Source organism: Somniosus microcephalus, chromosome 2 (assembly GCF_052327205.1).
Source record: "Somniosus microcephalus isolate GS21.2 chromosome 2, FLI_Smic_1.0, whole genome shotgun sequence".
Taxonomy (NCBI): Eukaryota; Metazoa; Chordata; class Chondrichthyes; order Squaliformes; family Somniosidae; genus Somniosus; species Somniosus microcephalus.
Window position 1 is genome coordinate 227,575,391 of NC_140988.1, and position 20,841 is coordinate 227,596,231.

Here is a 20,841-nt window from a genome sequence, read left to right on the forward strand (position 1 = left end):
CCTTTGTATTGTTGAAGTAAAAACACCAAGACAAAAATCAACTAATGCGGTTAACTGCTAGCAGGCAAATTACATGGAATTCAATCTTTGTCGTCTCGCATGATTCACAAAGTTCTGACAATGAAATATCCAGTCGCACCCAATACAATCCGGACGCCGATTCTGTGGTTCCAGACAGACAATACTATTAATTAAGCACTTAATGGATGCCAGCTTGTGGTTACATGTTTGTGACAAATTCAAAACCTTTTAAAGTTTAAAGCCGTTTTCAAATAGCTTTTCTACCAGTTGACATGCTTAATGCAGAGCCTATGCATCGCGAAATCTATCACCGTACCGGCATCACTACTACTTTTGTACAAGCAAGATATTTAACAGCCATTGCTACAATATGATTCAAAACTAATGCAGTTATTAATGTTTCTTTACAAAAACTGGGATCACAGCAATTCCTTTCTGAGGAAGCTTTCACTATTAAACACCGGACTTTTTGTTTCTCGTTGCTCATGGAGGGCGGAGGACGCAATGTCACAGAATTTGCTGGAGCAGGGTATCTCGCAGCGTGCCCAGTTTGTTAAGATTTTTATCCTCACCCTTCAACTCGAAAGGTTTTGGTGCCGCAAATGCAATTTGTGGTGATTCGCAACTCTTGCGAGGTATGTCTTCGTTGCCACAAATTGCTGGGTATTTACACACTAATAATGGCACGCGCATTAAACTCACCATTATTTTCCCAGCAAATTCTAGCCTATTGTTTTATGATAGGAGCATTGTATGTTCACTGCACTACACTACTGTGCACACAGGAGAGTGCAAACAGAGATCAGCACAGCTGCAACACCAGATGAAAGTGAAATATTGAGGTTTTAACTTTCTTTTCCAACAGGTAGGCTGTGGGTGAAGAGATGGATATATAAAACAGTATAAATATAAATTAGTGGCTCAGTTGGTAGCACCCTTGGCTCTGCATCAAGTTGTGGGTTCAAGCCCCACTGCAGGACTTCAGCATATAATCTAGGCCGACACATCAGTGCAATTCTGAGTGGTCCACTGCCAAAACTGAGGTCCTATCTAAAAGATGCATGGCACTTTGCAAGCATGAGCAGGGAGTTTCCAAGGGCCCTGGCAAACATTGCTCCCTTAAGCAACACCATCACATATCTCATTTGTTGTTTATGGGACCTTGCGGTGAACAAATTGGCTGACACATTTAGGAACATAGGAACAGGAGTTGACCATTCAGCCCCTCAAGCCTGTTCCGCCATTCAACTAGATCATGGCTGATCTGCGACCTAACTCCATAGACCCATCTTTGGCCTGTATCCCTTAATACCTATGGTTAACAAAAAGCTATCAATCTCCGGTTTAAAATTAACAATTGATCTAGCATCAATTGCCATTTGCGGAAGAGAGTTCCAAACTTCTACCACCCTTTGTGTGTAGAAGTGTTTCCAAATTTCACTCCCGAAAGGTCTGGCTCTAATTTTTAGACTATGCCCTCTAGTCCTAGAATCCCCAACCAGTGGAAATAGTTTCTCTCTATCTACCCTATCTGCTCCCCTTAGTATCTTGAAAACTTCGACCAGATCACCCCTTAGCCTTCTAAATTCTAGAGAATACAACCCTAATTTGTGTAATCTTTTCTTGTAACTTAACTCTTGAAGTCCAGGTTTCATTCTGGTAAACCTACGCTGCACTCACTCCAAGGCCAATATATCCTTCCTAAGGTGTGGTGCCCAGAACTGCTGACAGTACTCCAGGTGTGGTCTAACCAGGGCTTTCTTTAGCTGCAGCATAACTTCTACCCCCTTGTATTCTAGTCCTCCAGATATAAAGGCCAGCATTCCATTAGCCTTTTTGATTATTTTCTGTATCTGTTCATGACATTTTAATGATCTATGTACCTGGACCCCCCAAGTCTCTTTGGCCCTCCACTGTTTTTAGCTTTTCCCCCATTTAGAAAGTACCCTGTTCTATCCTTTATAGGTCCAAAGTGGATGACCTCACATTTGCTTACATTGAAATCCATTTGCCACAGTTTTGCCCAATCACTTAATCTATCGATATCCCTTTGTAATTTTATGCTTTCATCTACATTGCCTACAATGCCGCTTATCTTTGTGTCATTGGCAAATTTGGATATATGACTTTCTATGCCATCATCTAAGTCGTTAATAAATATTGTCAATAGTTGAGGCCCCAACACAGATACCTGCAGGACACCACTAATTACCTCCTGCCAATTAGAGTACCTACCCATTATCCCTACTCTGTCTCCTGCTGCTCAGCCAATTTCCTAACCAGGTCAATAATTTGCCCTCAATTCCGTGGGCTTCTACAGTCTCTTATGTGGGACTTTATCAAATGCCTTCTGGAAGTTCATATAAATAACATCCATAGACATTCTCCTGTCCACTACTTTTAGTCACCTCTTCAAAAAATTCAATCAGGTTTGTCAGGCATGACCTACTTTTCACAAATCCATGCTGGCTCTCTCTGATCAGCTGAAAATTTTTGAGGTGCTCAGTCACCCTATCCTTAATTATAGACTCCAGCAATTTCCCGACAACAGATGTTAGGTTAACTGGTCTATAATTCCCTGGTTTCCCTCTCTCCCCATTCTTAAAAAGCGGAGTGACATGTGCAATTTTCCAATCTAAAGGGATGGTTCCTGAATCTAGAGAACTTTGTAAGATTATAGTTAGGGCATCTGTAATGTGCTCACCTACTTCCTTTAAAACCCTGGGATGGAAACCATCTGCTCCTGGGGATTTGTCACTCTTTAGTGCCATTATTTTCTTCATTACTGTTATTTTACTTACTTTAATTTTATTGAGTCCCTGTCCCCGATTCAATATTAGTTTCTTTGGGATTTCCGGCATACTAACCTCTTCTACTGTAAATACTGACACAAAGTAAATTCAACATGTCCGCCATTTCCCCATTGTCATTGACAATATCACCACTTTCAGTTTTTAAGGGGCCAACATTGCTCCTGACCACCCTCTTTTTCCTAATGTAACTGTAAAAATTCTTCATATTGATTGGTATCCCTTGCAAGTTTCTTTTCATACTCCTTTTTGTAGCTCTTACTATCTGTTTTGTGACCCTTTGCTGTTCTTTGTATCTTTCCCATTCACCAGGATCCGTGCTATTTTACACATTTTTGTATGCCCTTTCACTTAGTTTTAGACTGTCCTTTACCTCTTTAGTTGTCCATGGCTTTTTTTTGGCAAGTAGAGCTCTTGCCCCTCAGGGGTACAAGCTGGTTCTCTATCACATTTAAGTTCTTTTTTAAACATCTCCCACTAATCTGTTGTTTTACCCATTAACAGATTTTCCCAGTTTACTGTGGACAGTCTCTGCCTCATCCCGTTGTCAGCCTTAGTAGCTGTTTCATGTTTCTCCCTATTTGCCTATACTGTATAACAATGACTACACTTCATTTGCTGTGAATCATTTTGGGATATCCTGAGAACTAGAGGCACAATTCGTTTTCTGGACTTCTTATCCCCCTCTCCTCCACGATGGAATAAACCCCAAAAATGAAACTAGCAAGTTATTGAAGATGCCAAGTGCTGAATTGTGATTAAAAGCACTAGATCCTTAAGGTGGAGCGTTAGGTTTTGTTGTGTTGAATCTGCTGTAAATGACTGGGTTCTCGTGCTACTTTGTGTTGTTTTACTCTACTCTATCAAGTGCTCCCGGGTACTGCTGCACCTTAGAATATAGCCTACAGTGTGAGACCAAACTGATGTGCCACATCGAACAATTGGGGTTTGAGCTTTGGATTCGAGAAATAAAATTTAACAAAAAAGCAAACCCTGGAATTGATGCATCAGCAAGACTTAAAGAAAGGCCAGAACAAAATTAATGGTCTGGGGTTTCTGCTAGGTTGCTCTATTTTTTTCAGTGCAATTCACCCAAAATCGGCCAAATCAGCGCAAATGATCGAGGAATTTCAAATGCAAAATATGTCCAGTGCTGGCCCCGCCCACAAAACTGGCCACGCCCCAGATCAAATGAATCACCACTGCGAGTTCCCACTAATTGCACCGTTTGTAGGCCTTCGAGGAGTCTCTTAAAATTAAACCGGTTCTTTTTGGGCGTGAGGACACTAATAAGCACGTTTTAAAAGTTTTTGAATATAATATTTTTTAATTTACTAAGGAGGAGAAAAAATTGCAGAGATATGAGGAAAGAGCGGGGGAGTGGGACTAACTCGATTGCTCTTTGAAAGAGCCGGTGCAGGCTCAATGGCCTCCTTCTGTGCTGTACTATTCTATGAAACTGACTACAGGAAACTTTGTGCTATCCGGCACTCACGGGACCAAGCTGCTGCTGTTGCCTTAAAACTGCCGTACTCTCCAGAGTTGATGTTGAGAGATATGGAGATTCTTATCTCCGTATTTGACAACAAACACTGTTATTAGCAACAGCTTCTAAACACTTGGGTGTGGCCCTAAAGCTCTGTAGCTGAAGCTGTTGCTATAGCTACAGACCTTGCACAGCTTGACTGTTCAAACAAAGCAAAAAAAACAAACAAAAAGAATAAAAAACGGCTGCTGATTTTTGCCGGTGGCTCCAGATTGCCGGATAGCTCACCTCCGGATAGCACAAAGTTTCCTGTACTGTGTATCAACATAACTAACAAATGGTTCTGTATAGATTTTTAAAGTTAGTGACATAGTCTTATCAAGCCATTTCCTATTGGGAGCAAGTCCTCTGTATAAAACTCATCATTATCTAGTACAAGGATAACCTCAAACTATAGTGATAGCTCATGTGGGAAAGGAAAATGCCATTATGAACTGAGATTGGAGATAAGGAAGTGCAGATGCAAGATGCATTCATCTTGATGATCAGTAAAAAATCATAGATAATTTGTTTCTTTTAAAATAGTCTGGCTGCAGAATTTTATTTCAAAGCATTTTCCAAAATAATCCTGGTTTGGATAAAACAATTTTGAATTTAATTTAAATTACTAAAATATACTCTTCTGCAAATTTCAGTCAACCACACAATCAAGATAAGAATCGGTGTCTATCAAACTGAAGCAAATTTGACAGTTACAAAGGTAACCAAACACAATCAACTATATATTACCATGAAATGGAAAGCAAGTTTAGGGGCTGGGAAAAGGGGGAGGGGATGAAAGAACAAAAGGGAAGGTCAGTGATAGGATAGAAAGCAGGAGAGATTAAGAGACATTGAGAGATATTCAAGGCAAGAGGAGGTGGTAATGGAATAGGTTAAGGAACAAAGGATGGCTCTAGATGAGGTGTGAATTGCGCTGGCAGAATGAAGGACAGCTGCCATGTGGGAGGGAAGGAAAAAAAGGCCAAACAAAAAGTGTGGATAAGAAAAAGAAAATATATATGTGTGATAGGGGCCGAGGTTATGATCTGAAATTGTTGAACTCTGAGTCCAGAGGGCTGTAGAGTGCCTAATCGAAAGATGAGGTGCTGTTCCTCGAGCTTACGCTGAACTTCCGTGGAACAAAGCCTTCCCTTTTGTTCTTTCATCCCCTCCCCCTTTTCCCAGTCCCTAAACTTGCTTTCCATTTCCTGCTTTTTTCCAGTTCTGACGAAAGGTCTTCGACCTGAAACGTTAACTCTGTTTCTCTCTCCACGGATGCTGCCTGGCCTGCTGAGTTTTTCCAGTGTTTTCTGTTGTTATTCCAGATTTCCAGCATCCGCAGTATTTTGCTATTGTATATATTACCATATTTGGTTAGTGGACAATGACGAATAGTAGTGCATGGGCAGGTGTCTGGTTGTCAGCCAGTTACCAGTGGAGTGCCACAAGGTTCAGTGTTGGGGCTGCGGTTGTTTGTAACCTTTATTAATGATTTAGAGGAAGGATGTGTGTCCAAAGTGTCTAACCTTGCAGATGATACCAAATTGGGAGCAATGGCAAATGAAGAATATCAATACCTACAAATTCAAAAGGATCCCGACAAACTTGATCAGTGCGCAGAGAAATGGCAGATGTCATTTAATACAGGGAAATGTAAGGTTATGTGATTTGGCAGAGGGAAGGTTGATGTGGTTATGTGATTTGGCAGAGGGAAGGTTGATGTGGATTATGTGCTAAATGAGAATGTACTTGAGCTATTGGAGCAGGAGAGAGATCTTGGGGTTTTAGTGGACAGGTCACTATAACCATCAGCACAATATTCCCAGGCTGCTAAAAAAGCAAACAGAATGTTGGGATATACTGCAAAGGGTAGAATATAAAATTCCAGAGGTCATTTTAAAATGTATTTGGCTCTGGTGAGACGACGTCTGGAGTACTGCATGCAATTTTAGTCTCCCTATTTCAGAAAGGATATTCAGTTATTGGAGAGGGTACAGAAAAGGCTACATTCCCAGACTTAAGGGAATGACTTACAAGAAAAGATAGACTACCCTGGGCTGTTTTTCTTTTGAAAAGAAAAAACCTGAGGGGGAATATGATAGAAGTGTTTAAAATTATGAAAGGTTTGGACAAATTGGATCCAAGTAAGCTTTTCTGCTGTGTACAGAATTTAAGCACCAAGGGGGTCATATTTATAAATTAAAGGACAACAAAAGAAAATAGGAAATGAAGGAGGAACATTGCATGTGTAGTGATTGATGACATTAGACTTGCTTTATCCAAAATAACCTAAACTGTGTGTTCCATCCGGGTGAGATGGCAGAGCGCCCTGACCAGAAAGTGTGAATCAGCATTCAAACTGGAATACCAGCTGGTGCTGATTAGGGTAATGAGGCAGATTAGAGGTGCACAACATGTACAATACATACTGCACAACCCAGTGCTCGAAACAGTATAATGCAGACAATAACACTCCCATTTTTCAAAGTTTCCCAATGCTAGCTAATTCTAGCTTACTAACACAAACCTCAAAATAATGGAGATTTTATCAAAAAAATTATAAACCTGTGAGCAGGTGCAATATAAAAAACATTATTTTCATGCAGTAGGAAGTTTAATTTTATTAATTCCATTTATGATAATTGTGGATTTTACTTTTGCTGATTTCATTATTTTTCTGCTGGGTTATTATCATTTATCAAGACTTAATGACAGCCGATGAAAGCAGCAAAAATTAAATCTCAACTGTATTTAAATAAACTGTATGCTAGAACATTAGTAAAATCACTGAAACTGCAAATTTATTACAAACAGCAAAAAAAGTTGAGCTAGTTTGATTTTTTTTTATAAACATGGACAGAGGGAAATTTGGCTGCACATTCTCATCTTTCTTACTTTTTGAGCATGTGACTGTTCTGATAACTTCACCATGGTAACTGACGTAAGAAAACTACTAGGCACTTGGTCTAAGCGTTAAACAAAGCTTTAATCAACTGTTTTACAACATGGAGGTCTAGTTGTGTCCTTCACTAGTTCCTGTTAAGAATGTCCTGCGCAAGCTGGGCCCATGCCCAAGTATTTATACTCTCCCTGGACAGCGCCACCCATAGGCCGCTCAGTATTATTTCATAAGTCTTTCATGAATGACTGATTCATGTCAGTAACTCTCTCTCTTTCTGCCCACTCTGGAGATGAAGTGGAGAAGGGATTGTCTGGGGTACAAAACATAAGCCTAACCCTTTAAAAATAAACTTAAGGGGACTGTGTATCATAGTCGGAGTGAAGGACCATGTGCTAATCTAGCCTGATTGACAAAAATCTCCTCTGCCAGCTGCAAGGCTCCTATTTGAAATGTTTGCATGGATAGTATGGAAAAAGAAAAAAATGACACTAGTGCAGTTAAGGTACTGGTCTGAAGTTGAGGGCAAGTTCCACATTTGGAATGAAGTATCATTCTGCATCCAACCAACTGGGAGCATTCTTTGTGGATACAACGTCAGAAAATGAAAGAGTGTTCAGTTCCCCAGTACCAATTTCCTTAATCTTGATGAGCATAAGTAACCAAAAAATTAGGATACCCTTAAAGAGGAATAATGGTGGATTAAAAATTAAATAAGGCATACAGCTTTAAAAAATATTTTACAACAATTCATTCAGTGATGTTTCGAAGAGAGTGGCTTACTTGTTTTGGTCATCTTACTTTTATACAAGGCCCCCTGAATATACAGGTAATTCTATGTAGATTGCACTTTGCTCATCCTTTGTCGGAATTAACATGTATTAAGTAGCATAATTCCAAACACCTGAATATTCAACTTCTTAGTAAACAGGCTTAGAATCTTTAATTATTCTGTAAAGTACTGTGTTGGAACTTACCTGCTTGGGACACTGATTTTTGCAGGAATTAAGGATAATTTTAGTTTCTGCATCAGCGGTGGTCATTTTCCTAAAAGAAGATAGGCATGACATTAACAAAAAAATGTACAGTAGTACAAAAATAAACAACAAATAGGTTCACAAGGCAGCAGCTTTGAGGCTCATTTGCTTCCATCCTTCCAGAATACCAAACCTGCCATTTCCCCATCAGAGCAGGAAGCAGCTGCTTAAATAAATCTACATTTTACACTTCCCCACCCCCAATTATCACAAAGGCAGGCAGACAACACGCTCTGAAACTTCTTCCAATTCCATTCTAGTCAGCTCCTTGAGGTGTACTAGCATAATTAAGGTATTGTGTCCATAAATTTTTGTACCTTCCCTATGAGGAATGGTGCAGATTTTATTACAATAACAAATGCAACCTTTTTCCAAAGTACTTAGTCAGTTAACGAAAGGATCTACAGAATATAATTTGGAACTCAAATAAACATTCAAAATAAACCTATATTTTGTATATAGAAGTGTATGAGACTCGCAGACAGTGTTTAAGAAATCAGGAGGTGAGTCACTCGTCAGAGTACCCAGCCGCTTCCCTGCTCATGTAGCCCCAGTGTTGATATGGCTGGTTCAGTTAAACTTCTGGTCAATGGTCACCCTCCAAGATGTTGATGGTGGGGGACTTATCTGCTTGGGACACAATCATTTAGGATGTTATTTGTAGCTTTGGTTAAGGTAATTTCTGTATTGGGAGAAGTGACGCAACTGGATTGGATAGATTCAGACATATTGGGGGGAATTTTCCCAGCCCTGGGGAGGCGGGTCTGCCGGGAAAATGGCAGAAACTGGGAGCGGGTACCGACCCTGCTCCCAACACGCCTCCGTGCCATCTTCCTGGGAGTTAACAGGCAGTTTTGAGGCTTATCCCCATTTTACCCCTGCAAGTGCGGGCTTCCCGACAGCTACGAACCTCGCCAGGGTCAGCAAGGCGAGCAGTGGGTCTACAGTGGTGAGAGGGGTCGAAAAGTCTGCTGTAGAGGTGAGTGATGGGTACAAGTGTGGAGAGATAAGTATGCTGAGGAGAGGGGTTTTGCTGAGTCTTCTGTGCAAGGGCTCAACTTAGAACAGAGATTGTCTGTGTTTGACAGCTTCTCAAAGCTGTCAAATGCTGACAATTCATCTGTCAAAAAATTTGCGACAGATGAAAAGTCACATGTCGACGTCCTCAGTCACCGGCTTTCCCTTAATTGGCCGGCTAGGGCGGGCTTAACAAGGTCAATCAAGGGAAAATAGCGTGGGTTGGCCAGATGTCGTTAGGGGCAAGACTGAAACCGGACAACCAGCAGTCCCGCCCCCATTCACAAAAATCCAGCCCTACGTAGTTTCAGGTTAGATGGCACAAAACTGGGAGGCAATGGTACATTCAAGGATTTGAGAGGGGACGGGAAGGTTGGAGAAGGGGTGGTAGTTGTTGAGAATAGAAGGTTTGAGTTTTTTTTGAAGAGGGCAATAACTGCAGTTTTGAAGAGGAGTGGGAGGGTGCATGAGAAAACCAGTGACAATGTAAGGCAGCATAATGGTCAGGAAGAGGATTCAGGTGATCAGAAGTTTAGTAGAAAGGCGATCAGTTTCCTTCGTGAACAAGGTGAGCTTAGATAAGGTGGGGAGAGAAGAGATGGGGAAGAAATTGCAGAAAGGGTCCAAGGCCAGATTGGATGGGAGGCTTGGGTGGGGGGGGGGATGATGAGAGTAAGGGGAGAAGGCAGCTGCACAAATGATCACGATGATGGTGAAAAAGAAATCCATAAGCTTCTCACACTTGGGTGCCTGTGATGAAGGTGAAAGGGGTAGGGGAGAGGGGTTAAAGCGGGCAGTTGGTTAGTGAAAGAAGTCTAGGGTTATCTTTGTCTTTTCAGAATGATCCTGGAACAGGAGGTGGTTTTGGCTGAAGAGAGTGAAGCATCATAGTGCTGGATCTGGTAAAGAATGGCTAGGCCAGTTGTGCGCTAGGTAGCTTAAGTTTGCACCCCTCGAACTTGAGGGAGCAAAGATGGGAACTGCACTGGGGGGGGGGGGGGGGGGGGGGAGATGGCAGAAGTGGGAGATGGTTTTTGTTTTGCTGGGAAGAAGGGCACTGAAGACAGTGGTGTGGGAGCAATTAAACGAGCTGAGAGTGGTTGAGGTGGAATGATGAGTGGAGGGCAAATTGGTTGCCGCTTTTCCCACATTACAACAGTGACTACACTCCAAAAAGTACTTAATTGGCTGTAAAGCGCTTTGAGATGTCCGGTGGTCGTAAAAGCGCTATATAAATGTAAGCCTTTCTTTCTTTTTAAAGGTGAAGGAATTGAAAGGGACAGGGAAGGGGGGTGAAAGAGTTTTCTCCATGGGCAGATGGTGAAGGCAGTGGGATTGGAGGAGGGAAGCGGGATGTGTGTGATAAGGACAACAAGGATGAGATTTAGACCATAGGTGCAGAGGCAGCAAGAGATTGTGAGGTCAAAGGGATGGCCAACAACATGGGTGTGGGGAGTTTACAGTCGATTCCTCGTATTTTAAGTTGCTTAATTCAAATTATCTGTTAATTCAATTGCACAAAATGCCACTTGTACTATTTTACATTACTTAATTCTTTTTTTCAAACAAAAAAATGACTGAGTTAACAGTAGAATATATGAAGAAGAGATTGAGAGAGGAAAGGAAGGTATGAATTTAAAGGAAGGGGACTAGGAGAGTTGAGAAGGCGGAGGAAATCACCGAGGATATAGTGTTGCTCAGTGCAGTGAAGGGAGGACATTTCAGGAAGGAAGTTGGTGCATGGTTTAGGGAAAGTAAACAAGGAGGATTTCAAATGAAAAATGTGAGGGATGAAAATAAGGAGCTTGAATGAGAAGGTGCTGGAGGTGTAGGGAAAGAGCCCAAGTTGTGATGAGATGAGGCCCATGCATCCACCACAGTGGTTTGGCCAGGACAGATAGTGAAAGTATAGTTGACCAGGGATGCTTCTGTAAGGGAAAAGAAGTTGCACACTGATGAGCCATGTTCCCATCAGTGCCCGAATGTCATAGCCACAGTTACCAATGGCAAAGACATTATTCATGAGTAAGCAAAGATTCTGGAGGGAAGTATAAGCTGGGGGTGGTGGGGTGGGGGGGGGGGGGCAGAGAAGCGGTGATTGGTGCTATCTGGGTTTTACCAGCATCACTCAAGCTGGTTGCAAGGAGTTCAAGAATGACCAAGTTGAATTAGCTAAAGACTTTTCTTCCTTGGGATGGTACACTTCGCCCTCACAGGCAAACACAAGAATTAGAGATCAAACTGTCAGTTTGTACTTACGTGCACTCCACATAGAGGTTTGTGATCTTGCAATGACACTTTATTCTGATCATCTGTGAACATGGAGGGCATACACCATCATGACATGGCAGAGTGCATGGGTGAACGCAACCAGATGAACGGGTTTTGCTACATCCTTCTTCACACACATGACATTCTTTACCTGCCTATTCAAGATCAAAAATCAAATGTAATGCATTATTTATAAAATTGACAATCAATAATTAATAATGAGAGGCATAGAAGTGCAAAAGTTTGTTGCAGTTAAAACCTCTTGATCAGTTCACCAGTGGTATTACATTACAAATAGGAATGGTACCGCTAAACCTCAGGAACCAAAGCCAGTTTTGTGTTAATCAATAATACTAACAAAGTGGGATGATAGCATTAGTTTGTTCAGAACAGGAACCACTCCTTAACAACCATTAAGGGACAGTACAAAACAGAAATTCTTAGCATATTAAGATCACTGGAATAGCCTAGTTAAAAACACTTGTACTGGGAGACAAGGTACCAGCAGTGAAAACACACACCCACCCCCTATCCAATTTCCAACTTAGGGACCCATCTTCTGTTGCCTCCAATCATACTTGCTGCTTTCAAACAGGAAACTTTCAGAGTTGCCGAGACTGGTCTTGTACATTCCAGCAGAGTTTTATCTTGTACTAATGACTCAATGTACTTGTTAAAGTGAATTGAGTCATTAGTGCATGACTAGTGTTTGCCAATTTCATCAACCTGCCAAGCCATACTCCCATAGCCAAACCTCTTTTCCAAATGGGAAATGTTAGTTGTGCTACTGCACCATGTTGGAGCAGTGATACACCAATTTAAGAGTATCATATCTGCAATTTATTACATTAGCAAGTTAGTATACTTTTAGCATAATTATATTACTATAGCAATTGATGACTAGCCACAGGTGTGGCTAGAGCAATATCGTATTTAGCCACGCACACTCATTTTAGTAGAAAACACTTTACATACACTCACACAATACAAGTAAATGTACTTCACATTTGTATATTTACTTCAGATCTACCACCAGAGTCAAGGAACTAAAGCACTCACAAGGATCATGAAACACTAGCATACTCTACTTTGTATCTTGCCATTTTTATCAACATACGCACAAAAAAGGTTAAAGTACACATGCGTACACCATGCAATCAGTAATGAGATCACGTGCCCAATGATGGTGTCGATTACTCAGTTTTTACTTACAAATCAGAAGTGCGATTCACCACTTCTGGATTCAGAATTCACAACATGGGTCTTATGGCTGAAGTATTGGACAACACTTTTAAAATGGCTAATGCTTCAATAGTCTTAAAACCCTATTTAAAAACATTTTTTTAAAACAAAGGTTGAATCAATGGCCTTGATTTTAATTTCCTCTGCCTGGCAGAAACTGGGTGGGGGGAGTCGTTAAAATGAGGGCAGTCACCCCCTGCTGATCCCGCTGCCTTCCCGGCGTGTCCCCACGTTAACCTGCACTATTAGTCCGAGGCTTGAGCGGGGGAGTAGTGATGGCTTCCTTAGGCCAGACCTGTCGGGAGGTGGATCGTGGGCCAGAAAAGGCTCAGGCAGGTAAGTAATTAAATTTAATTTTAGGTTTCCTTGTAGGCCAGGAAGAGCAGCTCCTCTGGGCTGCACAAGGAAGCCTTGGGCCTGCCTTGTCCCTGGCTCCCCCTCCCCCCCCCACCCCGATCGCATCCAGAAGCCCCCCCCCCCACAATCGCCACATATCTGGGTCCACAGTTGGGGCCTCCTGCTGGCGAATTCCCACTCCCGCCCGTCAGCCAGGTACTGAATCTGGCCGAGTTCAGGTGGGACAAGAAAATTATCTATGGTAATGAAGCCCGGCCATTAAGATCGGCCGGATCTCTATGTTCCCGGAGTGCAGTGCCTGCTTTAGGGCTCACACACACTATACTCGCCCTTGCACCACCTCCACCCCCCTTAAAATCAGGGCCAATGTTATTATTAGGTGTTACAGAGCTGGTGCAGATAGCAATATCAAAATGGACCCAATAGTCCCAAAACTGCAAGAATCTGCTCCTGACAAAGAATCTGGTTTCTGGGTGCACAAATCTGAAAAGTGCACATGGAAATCACTATGCCCAATTTGTGCCACTAACATCTAAACCCGATTCTCTGATATGCACTCCTCGCGCACGGCTCTGCATCAAGAGCAGAGTCTTGTAATTTTGGGCTAAGGAGTTAACTGACTTTGTAACAGCATAAAAAAAGCCTAGTGACTTACTAAGAATCTTTTCAGACTTGTCTTCAGATAACAAAATGCAAACTTTTATAAAACAAGAGCTATTTCTCAGAGTCCTATTTACTAAGCCAATCTCAGCTTCCCATAACACCATGGAGACCAACACTATGCTGACAAGGCAAGAATTCATTCTGTTTACTTTAACAGTAGTTGTCTCAAGCCAAACAAAAACTAGGAGGCTTGAATATTTCACCTTCCTTTCTCAACCTAGGCTTGTGGGGTTTACTTTTTTCCTTCCAATTCTGAAAAAAAAGTGTATAAATTATTTTGAATTATCTATCAGCTAGATACTATAGGCTGCATTATAAAACAAAATATTAACTGCTGATCCCAACTGTAGAATCTACTTTTTAAATCAACCCTTTAAAGGTTTAGAAACCTTTGTAAAAATTTTTGCAAAAGGATAAGCTAGTTTCAAAAGCACAAGTTATGTAAAGATGGCTCTTCAACATGTAGGCCTAGAAATTCAGTATAGCCACGTTTGGGGCGCTACAGCTGGGCGTACGCTAAATTTTGCGCCCGGCGCAACTTAGCGCCACCTTCGCCGATATTCAGCTGCATCGCCCCAAGAGGTTGCTGCTGCGCTAAAGCAGGCGATGCACGACTATCATTAGGCACTAAGCCGGCGATCCGGGGCGCTAACACCGAGGGCGGGCGCAGCGCAGGTGCGGCGAGTTGCTCATTGAGGGCAGACAGTCAGGCGCCGGCCAGCTCTTAAAGGAGGAGGGTGGAATTGTTTGGCTGCCACGCCCTGCACACTGCAGCCCTAAAGCAAGGCCTGACCACTGCTGTTTGAACTGCTCCACGCCCAGGAGAATGGAGAAGGCCAGGGAGAGAGTGCAGCGCTTTGGCGAGGGTGACCTGAGGGTGCTGGTTGACGCAGTGGAGCGCAGGCGCCATGTCCTCTTCCCTGAGGGTGGCAGGAGGCCGCTGCCCACCGATTATCAGAAAGCCTGGAGGGAGGTGGCAAACAGGGTCACCTCCAACAGCGTGGTTGGCAGGACTCCAACCCAATGCCGAAAAAAATTCAACGACCTCACTCAGGTTGTCAGGGTGAGTACCCTTTCCAGTATCCTCCTCATCCCTGCATGTGCACCTCACTTTATGGCCAAAGGGACCTGAAAGCCCTAATGCCCCGCCCTCATCCAGCAGCTATGGGACTGTCATGAAAAGCACTTGCACATTCAGGACTTTATACACTGTCAGGGCTATTCGACCATGGGAGTCAGTGCAGGCAAGATCAGGGCTTGCCACTGTCAGGGCTATTCGACCATGGGAGTCAGTGCAGGCAAGATCAGGGCTTGCCACTGTCAGGGCTATTCGACCATGGGAGGCAGTGCAGGCAAGATCAGGGCTTGCCACTGTCAGGGCTATTCGACCATGGGAGACAGTGCAGGCAAGATCAGGGCTTCACACTACTTAGAGGCCGTCCTTTCTCTTGCAGGGCAAGCTGGCGCATAACCGAAGACAGCAGCGACAGACCAGGGGAGGCCGTCCTGACCTGAAACAGCTCAGCGGCCTAGAGCAGCGCGTGGAACGGATCATGGCAGGCCGGCTGATTGGCCCTGTCGCCACTGGAGACCCTGTTCTGGGCACCAATGGTAAGGTCATCACCTGTCTGACCTCTCTCTTTCCACTTGCGCCTCACACCTGCATCCTTTGCCACTATCGAACCAATGCAGTGCACAGCAGCACTCATGCCTCCCTCACTGCCGCCCTGTCCTCACTCTAAAGCAACTCTTGTGCCTCCCTGCTTTCAGATGGTGAATCGCCAGGTGAGGAGGCGGCCCCTCAAGCTGGCACTGTCTCGGAGTCAGAAATAGAGGAGGAGGAAGAGGAAACCGGCCCATCAGGGACACCCTCAGCCGAGGCAGCCCAAGGCCATGATGGTGACACGTCTTCCCTAGAGGGGAGCAGGGTCGGAGGAGAGTGAAGCTCCGGGGCCCAGCGGGCTGCAGCAACGCAGGAGGGGTGGGGAAGCTCGGCGGCCTTCTCCCCGGAGAGCGAGTGCGGCCTCCAGTCCTGCGATGGTGAGCGCAGATGAGGTGCGGCTCCTTGCGGAAATGGGCGCCCAGGCTGAGCGCAGGCACACTGAGCTCATGGCTGCAGTGGCAAGGATGCCTGACTCCATAGAGTCACTGGCAAGGAGTGTACAGGAATTCGGGGCAGCACAGGCCAGGAGTCTGCAACAATTCAGTGCAGCACAGGCCAGGAGTCTGCAGGACTTTGCGGCAGCACAGGCTAGGAGTCAGCAGGACTTCACTGCCTCACAGGCGGCTTCTAGCCAAGTGCTCAGTCGTGCCGTGCATTCACTGGCTGGTGTCATGCAGGCACAGACCAGGGCCACATGGGCACTAACTGCTGCCACCCTCGCTGGATCGGCCAGGCATCGCCGGGGCACTTGCCGCGCCGCAGCAGCCCAGCAGGCTGTGCTTCAGCAGATTGCTGCGCATGCTGCAGTGCTGGCCCGTGCGAGTGCCAGTGTATCAGCCGACCAGGGAGTGCCTGTGCTCTGTCAGGTTGGCAGCATTCCTGCAGCCAACACGGTCACTCCTCCACTGCAGCTGCCACCACCCGTAGGACAGATTGCTGCCGCCCAAGCAGAGTTGGAGCAGTCAGCAGCCGGCCCCTCCAGGCCCAGAGCTGGTCCAGGCCGACCCCCAAGGGCATCTGCCGTCTCACCATCTGACCCTCAGCAGCCTTCCCTCAGCCTTGCTGCAGCCACTGGGGTCCCATTGAGGAGGAGCTGCAGGGCGGGTAGGGGCGAGTCACGGAAGCGAGACCGATCACCCTCGCAGGGGAAAAAGTAGAAGCTGTGCCAAATGTGCTGTTTTATATATATAGAGGCCGAGACTGGTGTATTTGTTTTATATATAGAGGCCGAGACTGGTGTATTTGTGTTTTTTGGAGGGGTTTCTCTGAATTAGTTTGTCATGTGGGAAGGTCACAGAGGTATCACAGTAAAAGATTTTCTTTAATCGCACTGTCCATGTTTGCTTTTGGAAGTCTTGGTTGCCTTGATCGGCTGAGGGCTTGTGGAGCGACTACATTCATCTTCTGTCATTGGCACAAGCCATTCCCTGAGAGGGGGCCTAGAACCAACTTGCAATAAGCCGCCGACGGGCGGCTCTTGCACTTTCTGCCTCCCTCCCGTGCTGGTGCTCCTCCTCCTCTGGTGGTCCTCCAATGTCTGCTGGCAGTGGCTGAGTCCTGCGGATAGCCAGGTTGTGCAGCATGCAGCATACGACAATGAAATTGGAGACTCGCTCAGGCGAGTAGGGCTCCCCCGGAACGATCCAGACAGCGGAACCATTGCTTCAGCACACCGATTGTGTGCTCAATGATGTTCCTGGTTGCTTGATGGCTGTCATTGTATCGCTCTTCAGCAGGGGTGCTGGGCGCACGGAGCGGGGTCATCAGCCAGGTGCACAAAGGATAGCCTTTGTCCCGAGAAGCCATCCTCGTAGGTGAGGCTGGGCCTCGAAAATGTCTGCCACAGAAGTCTGGCGCAGGATGAAGGCATCGTGGCTGCTGCCTGGAAAGCGGGCATTGACAGCTAGGATGAGCTGCCTGTAGTCACACACCAACTGCACGTTGAGCGAATGGTAGCCCTTCGGTTGCGGTAATCCTCGGCATTCTCTAGAGGTGCCCGCAAAGCACATGCGTGCAGTCCTGCACCATGGGGAAGCCCGCTAATGCTGCAAATCCCATTGCACGCTCTTGCTGCTTGTCCAGGGTCATGGGGAAGGAGATGAACTGACGTCTCCTTCTGAAAAGGGCATTGGTCACCTGGCGGATGCAGCAATGTACCGTGAACTGGGAGATGTTGGAAATGTCCCCAGTAGCGGATTGGAAGGAGCCGGTGGCATAGAAGTTGAGCGCCACCGTCACCTTCACTGCCACTGACAGAGACGTCCTGCTCCTGAGCTGTGGCTGCAGATCTCTGCGAAGCAGGTGGCAGATCTCAGTGACCACCTCCCTTCTGAATCGCAGCCTCCGAACACACTGCTCCTCAGACATGTTCAGATATGAGAACTGCTGGCGGTATACCCTGGGTGGGTAAGGGCCTCCTTTGCCGATGCCTATTGGCCCTTCTCCGTCTGGCCATGACTGGCACTCTCTCATGGCGTCTCTGAGCCCTTTGAATGCAATGCAGTAAGCCAACGTTTCCACCCATTGCAGCCCCCATTATATGTTTTCGAATCAATGCTATGGCACTGAAAGTTAAATACAAGTGCAAAGCTCTGGCCTGAAGCCACAAGTACCTGTGCGAGAGTTCAGCCAAACCAGAAAGCTCTCTACCTTTGTCTCTCTCCAAATAGCCGTCTCTCACAAAGAAGGAGTGGAGCAAAATGGCTGCCATTTATACTGCAGGAGGAGTCCCCTTTAATTCGCACCCCCCACAGCGACTGGGAACCGTTCCTCTCTACCAGTCGCGGGGGGGCGCCAGGCGCACAATAGGCCGGCGCCACTGAATTTCCGGTTCGGGGCGCACAAAGGGCGTTGCACCATGAAATGACGTCAGGATCTGCACGCGCAAAGGTTTTGTGCCGCCGCTAAATCTTAACTGAATTTCGCAGGAGGCGCAGATCGCGCCGCGACCGGGCGCTAGCCGCTTAGCGCCCCACTTCTCCTCCTCCTAAGGCGCTAGCGGCTGGCGCAAACAACTGAATTTCTAGGCCGTAGTTTTCTAAATGTACAACATTTATTTAGCCATGAAAAATTTAACTTTTTTTTAAAACAAAAATATATTCAGATGGTTCTTCAAGATTGTAACATTGCATTGGTGGGTGGCAAAATAAATTCAGAATCATGGAAATTTCATTGGGAAATTTGAGATGCTTATGGCATGTTAATTAGGGACATGTGCATTGTAAATATTGGATTCAGAATGTAATTACAACTACTAAGTTCATCTTTTCCTTCTCCAAATAAAATCAGGTTATTGCAAAAATGTCAGTGATTGCAACATAACAATACAATAAAACCAGATTTGATTCAGGATGACAGACAGGAAGAACCAGGTCTACAGTGTACAGTTTAGTGGGAAAAAAAACTTTTATTGTTTAATGGCCATGTCAGATCCACATCATTTCAGTTTGAAGATTTCCATCAATTTTCCTCTGCTATTCTTCCAGAATTTGCAGCCAGGACCCAAGTGATCGTTACTATATAACCAATCCTTCACGCACCATGTTTAGCATTCAACTGGAGGCTTCTGTGCCTTCACCACTGAACTTTTATATTAATACAACTGAATTTCTATTACATCATATAGAAGGGAAAAAATACCTGCATGTTGCTTTAGAAGAATACCTGCAGTCTGGGTATTTCCAAAGTACATCATGCAACTTAACAATACAAAAAAAAGGAACTTTTTTGAGCTTGAAACAAGTAGTTGCTCATATGCCACCCCACTTATGAGGTACATTTTGCAGTATTTTGCTTTTATTTTCTCAAGGAAATAAGTTCAGAGTCTCATTTAAGTTCTGGGAGCCATTTTGCAAGGATGTGCTAAAGCTGAACAGGAAAGAAGTTGATGAACTAGCAAATGGATAAATAGGGAAGCGAAGAGTCATTTAAAACAGGAAGGAAAAGAAAAGCAATCAAAGAACAAGGAGAGAAGGTAGATATAGATGAAATAAATACACAAATAAAAAAACATTAGCAGTAAGGAATAAAGGGAGTAGAGGAAGAAAATCAAGTTGACTAGTTATAAGCAGGGAACAGAGTTGGATAAAGAAAAAAATCAAAGGAAAGGAAGTAGCGTTGAATACGGACAAAGAAGGAAAAAGTGCACATATTGCAATGCTCAGTGTGTGGGAAATAAACTTGGGGAATTAGAAGCAATTGTGCTACAGGAAGATATAGGTCGCGCTTTTCTCCAGGGAGACGGGTTAGGAGCGGGGGGGTGCTCCGAGGCAGGTGGGAAACCCGGGAGGCCGGGTTTCCTGCAGGCCCTCCAGATTTTACCAGCAGGGCCTAATTTGAATCTCGGCCCTCGGATTCCCGCCCGCAGCCAGCCAGCTGGAGAGGCTGGCTGGCTGCAGGCAGGTAGGCCTCAGTTGGCATCGCTGGTCCAAGATTGCTGGTCCAGGAGTCGGTGATCCGGGATTGCTGGTTCGGGGGTCAGCATTGCCGAGGGCGAAGGATCAGGGCCGGAGGAGCGGGGCCGGCCTCACATCATGTAGTGACCAGAATACGATGCGGTTTAAGGTTCAAATAGAAAGGGAAAAGGCTAGTACAAAAATCAAGAGCCCCAAATTGGAATATGGCTGCTTTAGAAAGCTTACTACTGAGCTAACTAAGTTGAACCTAGAGGTTATGAATTCAAATCCCACCATGAAAAGTTGTGAACTCAATAAATCTTGTAATTTGTGATGTGGTAGCATGAGAGCTGCTGGATTGCTATAAATGCCCAGCAGGTTCACTAACTAAATTAAGAGCCAACTCAGTTGAGATGGAGAGAGAAATTGGCAAACAAGACTGCAGATCAATGAAGGGATTTTTTTTAAAATAGGAGATTGTAGAGTTGAAGAATAAATGCCATTAAAAGGAGACATCAGGGTGATGTAGATAAATGAAGAGGTTAGAAACAAACTAAAATGGAAAATAAATAGCATGTAGGGGCCTATATGTTTGATAAAAATGAAAAAAAAGGAAATATAGGAAAATAAGAGAGGTATAAAGAAAGCAAGGAGTATACGGAGAGAATTTCAAAAAATATTTAAAATAACCGAATGGCCTGCTGCAGTGCTTTATATTCTACTAGCTGAAGTGCCCGGCAGTGCCGAGGCTTTTTCGAGGGCATGTTGTTGTTGGAAGAGAGAGAGAGAGAGAGAGAGAGAGAGAGAGAGCGACTGGGGGGGGGGGGGGGGGAGAGAGAGAGAGAGAGCGCGCGACTGGGGGGGGGGAAGAGAGAGAGCGACTGGGGGGAAGAGAGAGAGAGAGGACTGGGGAAGAGAGAGAGAGAGACTGGGGGGAAG

At 44.8% G+C, this 20,841-nt stretch overlaps 1 protein-coding gene across 1 annotated transcript in view; it reads right to left on the bottom strand.

The window, feature by feature from the left end:
- The window catches only part of nfxl1 (nuclear transcription factor, X-box binding-like 1), a 217,386-nt gene that overhangs the window by 40,144 nt on the left and 156,401 nt on the right, over nt 1-20,841 (bottom strand). Inside the window, exons 17-18 of the mRNA XM_085969766.1 lie at nt 11,572-11,738; nt 8,236-8,305 (exon numbers count right to left, since the gene is read on the bottom strand). Coding sequence (XP_085825892.1) covers nt 8,236-8,305; nt 11,572-11,738 — 237 coding nt within the window. The remainder of the gene's footprint in view (nt 1-8,235; nt 8,306-11,571; nt 11,739-20,841) is intronic.